This window comes from Gambusia affinis, linkage group LG18 (genome assembly GCF_019740435.1).
Source record: "Gambusia affinis linkage group LG18, SWU_Gaff_1.0, whole genome shotgun sequence".
NCBI classification, from domain to species: Eukaryota; Metazoa; Chordata; class Actinopteri; order Cyprinodontiformes; family Poeciliidae; genus Gambusia; species Gambusia affinis.
In genome coordinates this window covers 16,481,421-16,499,385 of record NC_057885.1, presented here as the reverse complement: position 1 = coordinate 16,499,385, position 17,965 = coordinate 16,481,421, and the positions used below count along the sequence as shown (strand labels likewise).

The 17,965-nt window shown below is 37.3% G+C and overlaps 1 protein-coding gene across 11 annotated transcripts in view; it reads left to right on the top strand.

Annotated features, from left to right (window-relative positions):
• Positions 1-17,965, top strand: part of LOC122820619 (collagen alpha-1(XXV) chain) — a 291,526-nt gene that overhangs the window by 196,366 nt on the left and 77,195 nt on the right. For all 11 annotated transcript variants that reach the window (XM_044098184.1, XM_044098194.1, XM_044098188.1 and 8 more), the window contains 2 exons: positions 1,375-1,419; positions 7,824-7,831. In XM_044098184.1, the coding sequence (XP_043954119.1) occupies positions 1,375-1,419; positions 7,824-7,831 (53 nt within the window). The remainder of the gene's footprint in view (positions 1-1,374; positions 1,420-7,823; positions 7,832-17,965) is intronic.

Below are 17,965 nucleotides of genomic sequence, written 5' to 3'. Positions count from 1 at the left end.
TAGTTGCTGACCCTCATCGTAAAATTCCCAGCCGCACTTTATTTATTTTTTTCTCCAAAAACCATTGTTCCGTGACAGCATTTGGGAATCTGTGAGAAAACTAAAGCCAAAATGCTTTTTCAAGTCTTATTTCATTTATGGCCAGAGCCCTTGATCAGTTTTTTAAATATATCTGAAAACCTGTTTTGACTATTTTTACTAACATACAGTAAAACTTTTTTCTTTCTGAAGTCGGAATATTATTGTTGGCACACACGAGTCTCAGCAAAGGATTTTTATCTTTATATCTCTCTGCAATTTTAACTGGCTTTCCTTAAAGTCTAAAATTAGAATGAAAAATAAAGTGAGGAATACTATAAACCACAGTGATATTTGCAAGTAACGTAAGGTATTTTGCCTGGAACAGCAGGCACCATATGGCAAATGTTTTCTTAGCAGCTGTCATACCACAGAAATCAGAAGGATGTCATAATGTCATACAAAATATTCCTTTCAGAGGTGTCAAGTGTCATTACAAACTGAGTTAAAGTGAAGTGAGTGCCAAGTGCAGTAAACCGCCTTCTGTTTCTTACAAAACCTCAAAAAACAAACCTGTGGAAGCAAACGGGGCTCATGTTGTAAAGTGGGAGTCAAACTCCACCTGTGGTTACATTGAACTGAGCCCGGACTCTTCACTGGCAGCGCCTGACATTATCTTGGAGGCCGCTCAAAAGGAGCAGAGTTTGAGGTCGAACCTGAGCCAAACGGTGGGATCAGATTCAGGGCTTAGGATCATACAAGGAGGTTTCAATACAGTCCCACATTTTTGCACCCAAGTAACACTTGTAGACTGCAAGTAAGGGAAAACGTGAGCCACATTCTTCATCTCATTTTATTTGGTCTTTTTTTTTTTTGCTGTTATATAAACTTGTTTTGTAAACACAGAAACAAGTTTACATGGAAAGTGATATGAACAATCTTGAACAATCCAGTTGAAGTAGAGCTGTGAAGTCAAACATTATTATATGATCGGACATGGAAACCCAAAGTGTACATTGGAGTACAATGGCTTGAGGAACTATGTGTTTACGATCAATAACAAAAGCTGCCAAAAAATACAGAAACACAATTTATGTACAAAATTTTGAAAAACAATGGTATCCCTCATAAAAATAAATCGTAGTGATGAACTTGAAGTTTGCTGCCTTTTTGTATGATCCATCAGTATAAATATCTAAATGTGGCTGTTAAAGTTGATGTCCAAATTCTAGCCGTGCCTTCTCATGCTCACAGAGAGCAATTTGACTGTGAGAAAGCTTGAAGAATATCAAACTCATACATATTTGAGGCAATCAAGTCTTAGACCTAAATGTATTTTGTTTCTTTTTGTTCCAGGACCTCCTGGTAAGAGAGGAAGGAGAGGCCGCGACGGAGAACCTGGTATGTACATTTATAATTTGGCTCAGAGATCAGAATTGTCTTGTTCTATGAATTTAGAAAAAGAAATAATTCAATTGGACATCAGTAGATTTGACTATAGTCCTTTAGAAGTACAATGTATTTTTTTAGAGGCTAAAATGTGTAAGAGAGGTTAGTTCAGGGCATTTTGAGATTGATTCCTTTCCTACAGGAGTGCTACATTTTTAAACTAAAGAGAGGAGATGATGTACTTTAAAAAGAAAATAATGCCTCATCTTAAAGCTGTTATCTCTTGTTCGAATCCATGACACTTTGCATGTATATAGTAAAACGTTTTTGTTTGGATTTTCATCATAATATACTCTCTTGGAGAAAATAAGAAAAACCCTGCTTCAAATCTAGTTTTTTGTCTGTCATGACAAAGTAGAAAAAAATATGATTTAAATTTATTTAGAAACCAGCAATACTAATGTTTTTTTTAAATTTATTATTTGTTTGTTTTGCTGAACCTTATAAAAAAGTATTTATAAATGCATTTACATACATTCCAGTTTAGTCCTAGTTAGAGGACACTGTATTTGAGTTAAATTTTTTAGGCTAATAATTGAACACATGTTTTTCTTGCTGAGAAAACCCACCCAATTGGATCATGGCATTAACTTTGCAGCAATCCCTCATACAGTAAAAGCATGTGGCGACAGTGGAGCGGGGAGCTTAACTCTGACCCAGACAGTTAAAATTCTGGGAGCTTTCTGAGATTAAATCTGGGATACAATGCAGAGAAGTACCGCACAAATCACATGCTATAGTCACCTTATTGTCAGCAGCGAACAGAGAATGCCTTCTTAAAACATGGTGGCAGCAGCTCCTCATTGAGTGCACATGCACAAACGCAAGAGGAAACTATTGTAATTAAGTTACAGGGAAGAAAATTTCTGGGTAACATTATGGAAATGCACTTTTACATTATTTGTCGATCAATTTATTGAGAAGAGTCAACGTTAGGCCATTTATAAGAGAAGTTTGGTACAAAAAGCTAAAGGAAGAGGTGATAACCAAAATCATCAACGTGTTGGAGTAGCCTAATCAAAAGCTCAAAGAAATGCTGTAAACCACATTGAACTTAAACCCCTAAAGAGGACTGGATTTGTTTTGTTTTGTTTTACCAAACACTGTAAAAGACGGATGGATCATTGTAATCTCCTGCGTTGCTTCTCCGACTTTCTTCTGGTTAAGGCAACTGTACTTGTAATCGAATGCCCTGACATATCAAACCTTAGGAATAAAAAATTGGGTGCATTCCTTCTGCCGTGGCTGTAATTAATATGTCCAATCTTACCCTTTCATTCGCTCATATACACACTCACTCCTGATCGGAATCGAGAACCCTGGCCCAGCTGAGCCCTCGAATACCAGGGGGAATGAGATTTTGTACAGTGACACCTCCACAGCCAAAGAGTGTCGGCACAAATTGAATTTGCAGCAAGAACATGCACTTGGCTGAGAGCTGCATCCACACTCCCTTCACCTGATAGAAAAGTGATAATGGGCTCTCGAGTGTGCTGGCTTTCTACACTTGAGCACAGTGCAACAGAGCACAGCGAAAAGGCTTGGAAACCAAAGTATTGCCCTTGTAAAAAAAAAGAAATTATACAGGCAGGGTAAAGCAAAGGGAGCATGTCTGGATTCACTGGCTGGGAATCCAACAGTCTTTGAGGGAAAATGTAAATAATAAAAAGCAGTTTAAAGTTAAGAGAAATGAAATCTAATCAACTGAGGTTTGCTGTTTGAGTAATAAAGATCGAATTAATTCCTTTACTTTGATTTTTCCGTAACAAAGTTACGATCCTTTTCAAGGTCACTTTATACATCTTGTAAATTAGTGTGGCGAGGCTCGGTTTTCCCATTCCTTCTATTCATGCAGTGCAAAAAGTGTTCCAGAGCACCACGTCGGAGCCACGAGATGAAAACTGGGAAATCAAATGGCAGAAAAAACTTCAACGCTACAGCTAGCTGTGAATCTGAAACACCACTAGGTTTTGTTTATTCTCAAGCTAACTTCCAAATAAACATCAATCCTGTCATCATATTTCTAAAGGCACCATTGTATAGAGACATTTTTTTTCCCCCTCGTAAACCAGAGGACATCTGGAGAATGTGAATAGTTTCCTCTTGACAAATCAATTGGACATGAGGACATAAGCAATCACTGTGTTTTGGACACAGTGATCGGTTAAACAATAGGAACAAGAAGCTTCAATATACTGTGTAAAATCAAAATTGCCTTTAAATTTCGGATGATGTATGTTGACAAAATATTGAGGTTTAGTAGATGCCAGATAGGAACATGAACTTTGTCCAGTTTGACCACAAATTTCTGCGTAAATTAGTGGCATTTTAATGACCGGACCAACCAAAAGTAACAAATACTGTTATGATGAGATGGATGGAAAAAATTCAATGGTTTGCAAACTTCTTATAAATTAATTTCTTAAATGAGTTGCATTCATTTTTAGTCCTTTTTGCAGACACTAACAGGTTTTCTACCAGGATTGCCCTGTTATTCTCTTCATCCTTCTTCCCATTAACTGAGCAGATTTCTGCTCTCTCCTAAAAAAAAAAAAAGGACCACCATGTTTCTCTGAGGGGTTGATGCGCAGTGTTGGATTTCTGGAGTTGTCCTGTCAGGTTATTCTGGATTTCTGCAGGTTCTCTGTTTTACTGCCTCATTGGCAGCTTGTTCAGGGACATTTTCAAAAAACTCAGTCGTTTCCCAGGGTTGTGTTTCCATTCACATAAAAATGTCGCAAAACTGACCTCCTTAGTACCTCATTTTCTGATCCTTTATTAGCAGGTTTGCAGTTGTACTATACTTTATATTAAAATTTGGATTTAAACCTATTCACAGTGTTTTCTCTGACCAGTCTGCCGTGTTCCTTGATCTAGTTGAAGCAGTTTATTCACTCATACTCTCTGTAATCACTTCATTTATACAGAAATTATATTAGACACAGAAAGATTATAGACTTGATTGAATAAAAACATGATTTCAGAAGTTGTACTGGATTATTTGTTTTAGTATCACAATAAAGGGAACAGATTTTTCTGATTTTTATTTGTAAGATATCTTTAAACAATTCATGCTTTTCCTTCTACTTCACAGTATTATACTACTTTGTGTCATGTAAAATTATGTAAAATCCCAATACAATACATACATTTGAATCTGGAAATTTTCAAGTTGTATTAATATTTCATAGGACACTATGGCTCAGTTTTAGTTTCAGATTGCTGTTGTGTAAAAGCTAATATTTCCTTCTGGTCCAATTTTGCTTGGTTAAAAATTGGAGTACTTACGCTTTGAATCTCTCAAAACGGGAGCTAAATTTAACAATTTGAACTGTGATTTTCAATATCAGATCAGTTTTCTTGTATTTCAAAAAGGACTAAAAGAAGAAAGTTTTTGTTTCTCTGATAACAAAAAAAGTTACTGATGGATACAAGTAACAAATTCTTTACTATAAGCCATGTGCTAATATCCCAGAAGTTCTCATAGCTCTGTTTTTACACTAAAGCGAGTTTGTTTTTCATGATTCTCTCTAACCAGAAGTATTCTTTCTAAAGGCAGATGGAAGCTTTCAGGCCTTGCTGGAAGTGACAGGAAGAAAATTTGGAAAACGGACATAGCGATATTTTCCAGTGTTAAATATGAATGAAATACTTCATTAGGATTACTGTGCTGCTTACTGCAGACATATGGAAAAGAAAAAAAAGAAAGAAAAGTGGGATGACTAAGTTTTTTGCCCAAGGAAACGCCACAGTGTCAAAATGTTCTAACAGGTAGTCACTGCTGGAAAGGTTTGGTTAAATATTTTCCTTCCCTCTGAACAATCAAGACTTGTTAGTTTGGTACCGGCACCAATGAAAGGAGCAACTGATCCTAGAACTGACAAGCTTCAGCTCACAAGTCTGACAGTGGAACAAACGGGTCAAGAATGGACTGTTAATGTCACCAAGAGGATATTAAAAAGTCATGTTCTGCACAATGCTTCATCCTTTGAGATTTATACAAAAAAGAAATTATGTGTCTAAAACACAGGTGACATCTGTCATGCCATCATACTTCTAAAAGCAGCATTGTGTAGAGACCTGTTTTTCCTTTCTCCTTTTTTGCTTGTGGAGAACGTGAATAGTTTCTTCTTTACAAAAGCAATTGGAAATAAGCAAACCCACTAATTGAGTTTAGCACACAGTGGTTTGTTAGACAGAAAACCTTCAATATTCCCTGTAAAATCACAAATTATATTAAAATTTTGGATTACTTATGCTGACAACCATGACTAAGACACTGGTGTCAATGTGCATTTATTAAAATATAGCTGCAAAATGTATTAAAATATCAGTTTCCTTTTAAACAAATAGAATTCACGCTGCAGAAAACACCAATACTGTCTAATTTGGTGTTTAAACTGCAGTCTCCTTCCTTCCTCGCAAGAGTATAAAAATCCTTTGAACTGTGGTGGATTTCAAAATAAGTGGTAGATAATTTTTTTTATGGATTGAAACCTAAAATGTTTGGTTTAAATATATTTTCAGCCCCATTTTACTTTGATTCCCCATCCCGCCTCAAATCAGTTTCAGTCCATTACCTTCTGAAATCATCTGTTTTCTAAACAAAACAAAACGCATTTTGTTCGCGAGCATTACTGAACAAACAGCATTATGAAGACTGAGGAACACAGCAGACAGAGCAGAGAAAAAGTCGTGGAGAAGTTTGAAACAGTATCCCAAGCTTTTGACATTTCATTGAGCTCCATTACACTTCTTGGTTCTAACTGGTCGGATTTTAACAGTTGACCTCCAGCAAGAAAGTGACTGTAAACATCCAGCCACAGCTACAAAGGAAAGGCTCAAAAATGTATTCATGGGCTAGAATGACCTAGTCAAAGTCCAGAATTGTTTATTATTGCAAATTTTAGGCAAGCAAAATAAAAAAAAAAATGCCTTTCATAACTGGTTTTATGCCCAATTGCTACATTTGTGTTATTTTGATAAATAAAACTACAAATGATTTTCTTTTCATTACATAATTACTTTGATTTGATTCATAAAATCCCGTTGAAATATAGTGATGATTATAGTTTTCTGTACTTTTGCAAGATAGTATTCATGCGTACTTTTCTACTTACTTTCCTTTTGATACCTTTTTACTTTCCAACCTTTTCTTCCCTTCTCCCTACAAACCTTCACTCTGACCTAAATTTCTTTCTTCCTGTTTTTTCTTTCATACTTCCTTTCTTCCTACTTTTTTCTTTTTTTTCTTCCCACTTGCCTTTACTCCTACCTAATTTTCCTCTGTCCTGCCTTCTTCTCTTACTTACTTCTGTTCTAGCCATCTTTCCGTTATACCTATTTTCAATACTTCTTTCCATTCTTCTTCCTTCCGTTCCTCTGTGCTATCCTGAACTTTGATAACCTTTACCTCAATGTAGGCAAATCTACGGCCCATAAAAACTATTTTTCCAATAACGTTAGCCAACAAGTGAGACTGACTGGTGTCAGTGGAAGAATGTGAAGCTTTTGATTACAAATACATCTTTGAGTACAACGCTGTGTGTTTATAATAAATTATTTGAACCTGTTTTAAATTACATCCACAAGATTTAATCATTGTAACTTCCCAAACAACTGATTTGTTATTGCGTTGAACCCAATCATGCCCATTTATCACATTTTCTCAATGGTTTTGTTAGTTTATTCTAGACCTCTTGGTGAAGAACCATTTGATCACAGCCAAATGTGTCAGAAAACACACATTGAAGCAGATGTATTAAAACCAAAGTGGTCCCCTTTAATTTGATCGTCCATTAAATAGCACCGTAGAAGCTCGGCCCACTGAGCCTCAATCTCATGACTCCTTATGGGCCCCAGCTGTCAGAGCGATTTGGGCAATTCATGAAGAAGAGCGGGTTGGTGGGATGTAGAGATTGTAAAGAAATAAAATCCCTTTTCTCAGGGCTGAAGCAGCTGGGAACCTTTTTAATAAAAGCCCAATATTTGCTTGATTCTGGGGAGTGCAGCATTTTTCCTCTCACACAGTCCTTTGAGCTCCAGTAATTGGGGAAAAAGTGTCACCTCACAAAAATCGTTGGAGATTTTTAACAAGCACACAACCCCTTGTATAATAAAATCAGAGCCACTTACAAATTTAAAATGTGATTGCCAGGCCTGGTGGCATTTTCCCCCAACTTAATGGAAAACAAGGTTTTTTGTTCCATATGTAGAAGCATTTTTTGGTGAAATAACTTCTCTCCAAGTTACTATTCTCTTCTTTGACAAAGTGAAGGAAGAGTTTAATGTCTAATGTTTAAGTGATTGTTTTATTCTGTTTGAAATAACACTAACTGTTGTTTTCTCTCCTTTAGGGCCTCCTGTAAGTATTCCTGATTTGTTTCTCCACTTGAGAGATCGATGTGAAGGTAAAAACCCAGAAAATATTGATAAATGTATACCACTTGAAAACAAAGGCCCCAGAAGAGAAAAGGGTCCTTGTCTATGATCCAGTGACTCCTCGCTGCGAAGGGGAGAAACAGCAAAACTCTTCAAGGTCTCTTGCTTGGTTGTGAAGAGGATGGATGAGCACACGCCTGTTTTTGTGCTTAATTCACCTTGAATTCATTTGTTTTCCTTGTGAAGTTGCCGGGCAACATGTCAACAAGCCAAAAAATGCACAAAACAGTCCAGCATAAATGCTTTGCAGAATATTCCTGAGACAAAATATACGCCTGAGCAATACTCAGCGGCTACCAAAGATCAATCTGTCTGTATGTCTGTCTGTCTGTGACAGAAGCCATTTTACAGAAGATGAAACATTGAAATTATATTTGGGGATGTCCAGATGTGTTTTAAAAAGTAACTACTTTCACTAGGATTGTCATATCAGAATTTGTTTTTGTTTTTTTGGGGGAGGGGTTTGGCACCAGCACAGATTCATTTACTGTGTAATAGTCCAATTAAACATTTAAGTTCTTAATATCAATGCCATGTTGAAGCTAAGAGAATCAGTAAAACATTTTCCAACCAGTAGTAGAAGTGTTGTGATTTTGCCCTGCTCAACTAAGTCACCGCTGACAACATTTTTAATGACAGAAGGAGAGATATAAAATGTATTGAGTCCGATTTCGGAGCAGTTAAAGTAAAACGGGGTGGAGCAAGTAAAAGTTTAAAAGACTTGGGTTTTTGGGAAGACCTCATTAGGTCAACAAAAATCTGCAAAACCTACAATTTTGCAAGCTACAGTTTAAAAAAATAAAAAAATAATGGACAGGCAGAACTGCATAGAACTGCACAACTTGCAGATGTTGCAGCTAACCTAAAGTTAGACAGTAGACTAACAGGAGGCTTCAGGATTGTAGCTTACGCTAAACGTTTGATGAAGATTGTTCAAGTGCTGGCTCAGGACATTCTGGTGTTTATTTATTTTTTGTTTCTATGAGAATTTGGTTCGTTGTGCCACTTTTGCAGCCTGTTTAACTTTAACATTGGTGACATGTTTCCTTACATCTACTTACATAACCTTTTAGCGCCTTTCTTCCACACACAGGCTGATATTTTGAGTCAGCGACATCCTAGAGAATATTCCTGATTAATTTATCAAGTCAATGGTCCTTGTTGTTTTCTATCCTCTCCTTGTTATTCGGTGTAGAGTTTTCTTTAAACGTTTTCCTGGCGATGGGAAATGTGCTTTTGTGAAAAGTCTGTAGAACCACAAAAATCTCAGCTTCACATTGTTGTATGGAGCAGAGGTTGAAAGAACCTCATTGATTAGTTAATCTGATAAATTTCTGATAACAGTTTTTTCTATTTTGTTTTTTGAACAGTCAAGGGGACACAGGTTTAAGCTCAGGTCTGCTGCATCACAGAAAAGATTATCCAACTAATTACGTCATATTTACGTTCTCTTAAGTCCCATCAAAATAAATGTTGTAGAAAACATCGTGTAAGCAATAGTAATGGATGTTGCTTTTCTGTTGGAGACAAAATCTGTTAGATTTTGCTGCATTTTTTTTTATTTAAAAGTTTTAACTCTACCTCTTTACCTTACTGGTGATAAACCATATGTAGTAAAGGGGCAAACACAAAATCCAGTTTTTTTTAGTAGCAACGCAAATACATGTGATGGCCAGCTGGCAGGAGTGAGTAATCATAGTACATAATCAAATTTACTTCTTCATCACTGCCTTCCTCTAATAGGGACCCTTGTTGCTGTCATCTGGGCAGTCTGTTTTATAACATTCCTGCTACCATCATCCATCCCTGGCAGCTCCCAGAACCTGCAGAGATTATCTCACCTCATTACACAGGCTGCGGATCACAGATTCACTCCTCAGAACAGATGGAAAACTTCAGAGTTTCCCCTAAAGATGAAGAAAAACACATACATGCACACATAAGCAGTGGGGTTGTGACAGCTTGCTTTATAACCAGGTCAAGCGGGCACCGCGGGTGTACATATGTGTGCGTGCTGATGCTTTCTTTTCTTTTTTTTTTGTACATAGCCCAGAGGCAAGTGTGGCTGAATAGGTATAATAGCGTGTGCCGACTGAGCTGTAAAAGTTGTAAGTTAATCCTCTGAGCCTTCTCAGACACTCGCTCGTGGGGCTCTGGGATATAAGTAAGTGCAGGTGGTCTTGCTTTTCAGCTTCTCTCGCCAGGCCTTATGGCTGACAAATGAAATCATTCTGTGAGATGTCTCAAAGTAGGACAGAAGTCCCAGAATTGTCTGAATCGTTAGTGTAATTCAAGTAGTTTACTGCCATGCATAGAGGATGGTTTATTACAACAAATAGAATGTGTTCATTGTGTGAAATTACACATTTAAACCACTTGAGTATGTTATGTTGTGACCAGCTGGTTGCTCTCTGATATTTTCAATGAAGAGCAAAAAATAGCAATAAATATATAAAGTTGAGAAAATAATTGAAGTGAATAATATTGAACACCAATGTTTTTAGCTAACATATATTATATAGATCTACTGACATAAAGTTCACGTTAGATATTCATAGCAACCCAAGTAATCCACATGCATCGTAAAATTATGTCAAAGTATTCTTTATATTCAAAGTATAATGAGTATTGAGTGGCCTTACTGAAACTGATTACATTTTTAGTTGTTAGTAGTTTTTGCTAATAAGTTCAAAATGTTTTTGTTATGGAAAGACGTTACTAAAGTGTGATCTTTAAGGTTCTGGCGGACTCTTCTATGCAATCTTCAGTTTGTTCTACAGATTTTCAATTCAAGAAGATTCAAGTCAAGTGACTTACTAGGTCATTCTGGTAGCTTTATCATCTTTGCCTAAACAGCAGTTGGGAGTTGTTTTTTGGCTGTGGGTTTGGGATCACTGTGTAGCTGAAAAATCCTTTAAATCCATGATTAGATTCTTTTCCACGAATGTCCCAGTACTGTTAATCATTCATCCCCTTTGTAGTTACTTGAAGATTCATTGCACCATTTGCTTGAAAGATAGACCAATACTATGATGGACCTTCAGTATTCCCAGAGCTCAGGAACCAACTTGCTAAAATCCACAAGTACTTGAGGCCCGCTCTGAAAGAGCTTGTAGCTGTCCATTTTAAGAGTTCAAACGCCAAATATAACTTAATATGCATTTCAATGCATGATGGGAACTATTGTGGGGCTACTGCATAAGCTAACATCTAGTTTTCCTTTTATCTGCTCTGGGGGCCACAGCCAATCAGTGCCAAGGAAAATAAATGACACTCCTAGATTGACTTGTTTTCAGACATTGTCTAAAAACATGTCAACTAACATTTCTTCCAGTGTTTCTTGCTTCCCAAGCTGCATTTTCTATTGAATATATTAGATATGCTCTTCAAAAATGCTGAGAATTAGTGGATTTTTTGCAGATAAATAGGAGTTTTGTTCCACAGAAAAATCCGTGAATATTGAACAGACAGGATCTACACAAAGTTTTTGGGATGATGCACCATCCCATTCCTCCTCAAAATACAATGTTATGTCAGAAACCATGCAAAAGCATCTGGAGCACTAAAGAACATGCCTGTATATGTCCAATGACATCAGCATGTTTTGAAACAATAAGGTCATAATGTTCTGGAGCTCTTGGCTCATTGTGAATTGCTTCTTATTCAATATCAGTAACAAGAAATATTCTTATAGCCCATCATTGCTACTATTAATTGGAACTCATAGCTAGCAGGTTTGCTTTCTAAATAGTGACACATCCAAGATATTATCTTGGCTCTCTATGCTTTGTTGTTGCTTCATTGTCAGTTATGCAATAAGAAAGAATGCTTATTCTGTCTTATTGCATAAAACTGAATTTATCGATTAGTTTGTTTTGATGTATTTGCATTATGTTGATTACTTGGGCGCCTTGTGACATTTAGAATGATTTTTGTTTTTGAATTTGCTACGAAAAACATTGACGTATTCAATTCTTACATTCCCATGATAGTCCACTAAGTAAAATTTAGCAAGCACAGAAAAAATCACCAGGGTGTCATGGTTACATATTTTTAGAGGCGGTTTTCAAGTAATCCTGAACTCTGGCAGTGGCTTACCCAGCACTAACCAAATCTAAGTGACAGCATTGTGCGTGATCGCATGTGGTTTCTCATTTCCCATTCCCATCCGGGGATTGCAGGGGACACATTGCTATAAATATTCAACAGCTCCAACTTTGACTCAGGAGCACTACGAAAATTGTACACAGTCCTCTGGTCCCTCCAAACAAACCAGCCGCTGTGGAAGACGTCATCACTGCATGACCTAATTGTTGTTCTTTGAAACTGATAAATGGACAAGAATGCACGGTTGTTAACTTCAGTAGGACTGAACCTCTTTAGAAGCTTGGGTTTCCAGTTACACATGGAGAAGTAATTTGCTTTTGTTTTGATTTCCATTTTATTCCCACAGTTTGAGCACTTCTGTCAGTTTTGCAGCACAGGTTAGTTGTTGGATGATGCTTTGCATCATAACTGTTCATCTTCTCTGGTTTGAAGACAAACAGATATTGGTTACAAGTACAGTCACATAATTTGTACATCTTTTGTCTACTAGTAAAACAATTTTGCTTATTAATCTTCAAATAAAAGTACAGTCTAAAGTATTTAAGAACATATAAACAAAGAAAAAAAATAAACAAATGTTTTGGGTTTTAAATAGCACTGCTAATAGGAGACATTTGTAAGTTATATAAAGTCAAAAACAAGAAATAACAAAGGTTTTCAAAATGATATACAAAAAAAAAAAACACTTTAAAGTTGATGTATCAATACCAGATAATATAAATTTTAAATACTCAGTTTTTGAGATATTTTTTAATCTTACTTATAAATGTGGAAGAAGGGAGTGTCCTGTACCCAGGAAACATTCAGGAGAAGAACTGAAAAACTTTCATTTTCTGAAAAGTTTACCAAAAACAACTCTTTGAAGAATTTTCTTTTAGGTTGATAAGAAAAATAAGCTATTTTAAATTTTGTGAGGCCAGGTCAGTGAGGGCTTTGTGTGTTATTACAGGACTCTGAAATGTATTTTAAAATTAACAAGGGAGCCTGTGCGGAGATGTCAAAACTTGAGAAATGTGATCTTTGTTGGCAGAACTTGCTAGAGACGTGGCTGCAGGGTTCTCAATCAACTGTGGGATGTCAAAGGTCAGCTAGGAGAAAGCCTCGGGAGAAAACGCGAGCTAAAAGCGACTCGAGACTCGGATAAGGAGCAGATTCAAGAGCTAATTTCTCTTACCTAAAATGATCCCAACTATTGTGACTCTTTGAATCAGTTTCACACAGGATGAGAAAATAACCTAATTAATTTGCTGCTACTCTCTTGCGACCTGACAAACAGGTGCTCCTCTGCTTTTTTACTTTGTCTTTTGCTCTCTTGCTCCTTCATCGTGGGCTTTCGGTTCGCAGCACATTCTCTTGGCAACCCTTTACTATGAAACCTTTGCACATTGGCATGACGTTACCACCACAGGTTTTATTCCTGCTCTACAGCTTCAAATCCTAGATAACTGAGTAACAACTAATGGGCCCTAACACAGTACAGGACTTCAAATTGGAATATGCTATTGGTTTCACTGGAATATGTACTTGAAAATACTTTCTACAGATAACTTCTATACACTCGAGCTGCAACCTTCCCAATTGGAATCCCGACTTAAGGGACCATTGTTCTTATTTTGACAACTAGAAACTTGGAAAGTCTGAGTTTACAGAGAAAGTACAATAAAATGTCGCTGTACTAGTTAAACTTGAGCCTTTGTAAGGCCAGATGCTTCTGATCTTAGTGAAAGTGCTCACATAATTAAGTATAAACAACGACATATTTGAGGTGCAGTTATCAGGGTCCTTTTCTCATCTTTCTGGGAATATGAGAATGGTTCATGTGAAAAAATAAACCTCACCGCTGAATGTGCACACCATTTAGCACCAATCAGGCATAAAACACTGCCCGAGAGACTGCACTCAACTACTCGCTTACACTGACTTGTTTTCTCTTCTTTTTTCTTTTTTTTCCCAAGCACAGACTGAAATGTCACATCAAATGAACATTAAACCGAGAAACTAATATACCTTGAAATCTGATTAAAATGGAGAGACTTTTGAAATTGCGACGATGCTGGAATGAAAAAAAATATATACTCGTGCCATTTACACTGGCTTTTCAGTTACAATGCAACACAACCCATCTCTAAAGTTCAGTTATGTTCGCAGTCAGGTAAATAAAGCCGGATATTTCTGCATCTGTATTTGACAAGTAGTTTCCACCTCCCTGCTTCATCAGCTGAGATTCCTGGGATGTAGTTAGAGGATGATCTGTCACGACGTATGAATTATGCATCTGCAATACAGCGATTAGAGGAAGTGTGGCGGTGAAGCAGAGGAGCCCAGGCACCCTCAACCCTTCATTCCTCATCTGATATTCACCGCAGCTCCATACTTGTTAATAAAACATCTTTCCAGCAGGACTTTGATCAGTTCTGCTCATCTGCCACCATACTAAACCTAGCTAAAGTCAGGGGAGCATCTGCAAACTCACAAGTTTGGTTGATTTTAGTTTTTCGCCACATTAACAACTTGAAACAGAAAGAGCACGTAGATGCAGTTCCCAGAAAAAGTATTTTTTCCCTCTTGAATGTTTTCACTTGTCTTTTTGGTTTTTGAATTTTTCTTTTTTTTTTTTTCACATGCATAATTTGTGAAACTGTGTTGGAAAAATGGTTTTCAAAATGATTGTTTTTTTTTTTTAAATCTATAAAGCAATGATAATTTTTTAAGATCAGGTCCCAGAGTAGAAAACTTTCAAAACTTTTCAAAATGATGATGTCAAACCTCCATCTCTCTCTTTAACTCCCAAGCACCTCCCACTCACAAACAACAAACATGGCGGCGTTCAGTGTTGTGTTTATGGTGCCACCAATACTGGCTTTGTTGTGGCTGCTGTAGCTGAACCTACTGATCCCCTTCAAGTCTAAGCTTCAACCTCTTATGGAGAACCACATGTTCACAATTTGCCATTTACTTCACGGGTACTTTACACACGCCGGATGTTTTGTGTTCTGCGGCATTGTTATACTGCCACCAATTTGCCCAGCATACCTACTATGGTGTTTTTTGCGGTGTTACATCCTGTTGTTGGTATGCACATTTTTCGTAATTATTTACAAAGATTTCCGGTGTTCGAATCCATGTAGACTTAGTCTGAGTTACACACAGGGTGACTGCTAAATAGCTCACTTTTTAAGGCAATACGTATCACTTTGCACTTGTGCATCTTTTAAAATTGCAATAAAAGCCATGGTTTTGAAAGGCATTGTACATAACATTAAGTAAAGATGACCAGAAAGATGCAGAAGAGACCCTGCTCAAAGCTGAAAGTGAATCTATCTGACGTGACAGCATGTATCTGGGCTTGTAAGGGCAGCGGTGCCCGAGGAAGCTGACTTGTACTCAGTGTGACCACATTAATAGCTTGACCTTTTTAGCTATGAGTTGCCTGCTCAGTCAGTGCCCATCAGCTGTAGCTGTTTTCAGCAAATGATGCTCAGGGTAGCGGTTCACTCACTGGCATGTGAGGCAATCATCAGGATACTTTTGCTGAGCAGGCTAAATACTCACAGGAGAACTTGCAGAGTTTAAATTTTATGCTCATTCTAAAAATAAAAAAAGAAGTTTCACATTCTTTGAATTTACATAAACTTTCCTCCAGCTCACAACATCTAATGATGAGAAATGTAGAGCACTTAGTGTGGTGTTTTAATAGAATGAACAGGAGACCCAGGCAGGAGTAAAGCACTTTTCCACCTGGAACATTGTACATTCTTCTGAATTTCATTTCCACAACAAGAGCTTTCTGGGTCAGACATTTGCTCGCGTATGACACGGGAACAATTTGAACTTTTTCTGTTTATAGCGTGTTTAAATGTCTCCCTTTTGAGGGGAGAAGTGACACTTCCCAACAGAAAAACCATGCAGGCTTGATTTACGTTCTGACATTCACTTACACTAGACACGCACACGTATAATCGGTTGCGCTATCGGTTTCATTTTGCTTAGTTCACATAGTCCCCTCTCCCACAGGGACATCCAACACATAACAACAAACAGACACACAGACATGCTCACACACACACACTCATTAAATATATTTTATGCCGGCTAATTGTGATACACTGTGAATATGGGAACCAGATGCCATTCCCAAGACAGTTTTCCAGTGTGGTTTTCCTATCCCTGCCTAACCTCTGCGTCCAGATTCCCGCGACGAGCACCAGCCACTTGTGGTCATCCCCTCCTGCCCATTCTGCTCTGATTACTCACATCCCTGTCCTCCATTAGTTTCCTGCCTTGAAGAGAAAAGTTCCCCCAGGGCCCACGCTAATATGACCGAGAGTTCCCATGCAGAACTAACAGATGGAGGTCTACTTAAAGATATGAGGATATCTTTCAGTCTGTTGCAAGTTTACGTGTCTTTGCTTAGATGTGTGTGTTGGAATGACTTTTCCCAGCTCATATGTTGAAGTAATCATGGAGCTTAAAGAAATGTGCCAAGGTTTCGCACTGTGTGTGTTGAAATTATGCAACCATTCAGGTGTAAAAACAGAGGAGGATCCTGGCATCGGGTTAAACAACAGAAGAGGTTCAGAGCAATACAATCAGTGGTGAACTCGTACAATGGGTCATGAGGTTGTGTACTTTTCTTTGAATTCTTTGGATCATTTGTGTGTCAAGTAGGGATGCACAAGTTGTTTGGCAGGTTTCCAGAACTGGTTGATTTTATAGCTTAACTTGTGATTGGCAGATCTGGTTTTCTGATTTTAGTTTTAGTCTGTAATGCACCAAAGCTAAGGGCTTCATTTCTTTCTTGTGTGGGTGTACCTTCTATTGTCGGTATGGGGGTGAAGTTTGTAACTTTTACTCCAATGCCTCTAGATTGTTGCATAACTTACCAAGGTAAATTAAATTAATGTTGAGGCTATGAAAACACTTTTTCTTATCTTACAACAGTTGAAGATCAGTCTCACCCTGAACTGGATTATTCTTCACTGATTGCAGTTTTAGCTTTGTAGATTTTTTACATTGTTTAAAAAAAAGAAAAAAGAAACGGCAATAATTTGCATGTTGATCACTTTTGATTGGATGAAGCACGGAAGCTGCAAAAAGACTGGATTAGGTAATTCTACACTGGAGAGAAAGATTATGGAAAAATAATACACTCACTTTGTCTTTTTATGCATTTAGCACAATAGCATGCACATGCAACTACCTGCTAAGGCGTCAAAGATTTGACAGCTCAAAGAATATGAGAGCTGCAGCTCTCACACATCATATATATCGTGCACAGTTACTGCAAAATCAATGCAATGACCATGACATCACACCTACTGTCCATTTAGTTTTGTCCAGATCAGTTAATGAGGTTAAATTGTAACTTTTTTTTATCTCTTTTGTTTTAGTCAGAGATAACCAAAACATGTCACTACAAACCACATGAGACCATTCAGTCTGTTTGTTGCTCAAAAGTGTCCTGAGCTTAAATGCCATAAGTAAGACTTTTGTTCACTTTATTCCCTTATCCAGGAACTTGCTACAGGAAACTTTCCAATTGACTGAATTTAAATCCAAACCTCAAATTTCTTGAGGTTGATTCAATGACATGTACCTGTTTATCACTGCTTCTCATTTTCTGTTAACTGTGTATCTATTTGTATTTGCTGATGCCTCTTGGCCAGGCTTCCCTTGAAAAAGAAGTTTTTGATCTCAAATGGGATTTTATCCTGGTAAAATAAATGAAGAATAAAAAAACACAGGAGGCAGATGCTCTTTTCTGAGCTAGTGGAAAACAGAGAATTAATTAATATGGAAAAATATGGCTCAAGCTTGCAGCATACACCTTTGTACAAAAAACAAAAATGGTCTGGTGTTTATTTGGAACGGTACCAAGACCACCTTCTTGGTAACTAGAAGGTGAGCTTTAAAACAGCCTAGATATTAAAAATCCCCTAAATTTAACTTT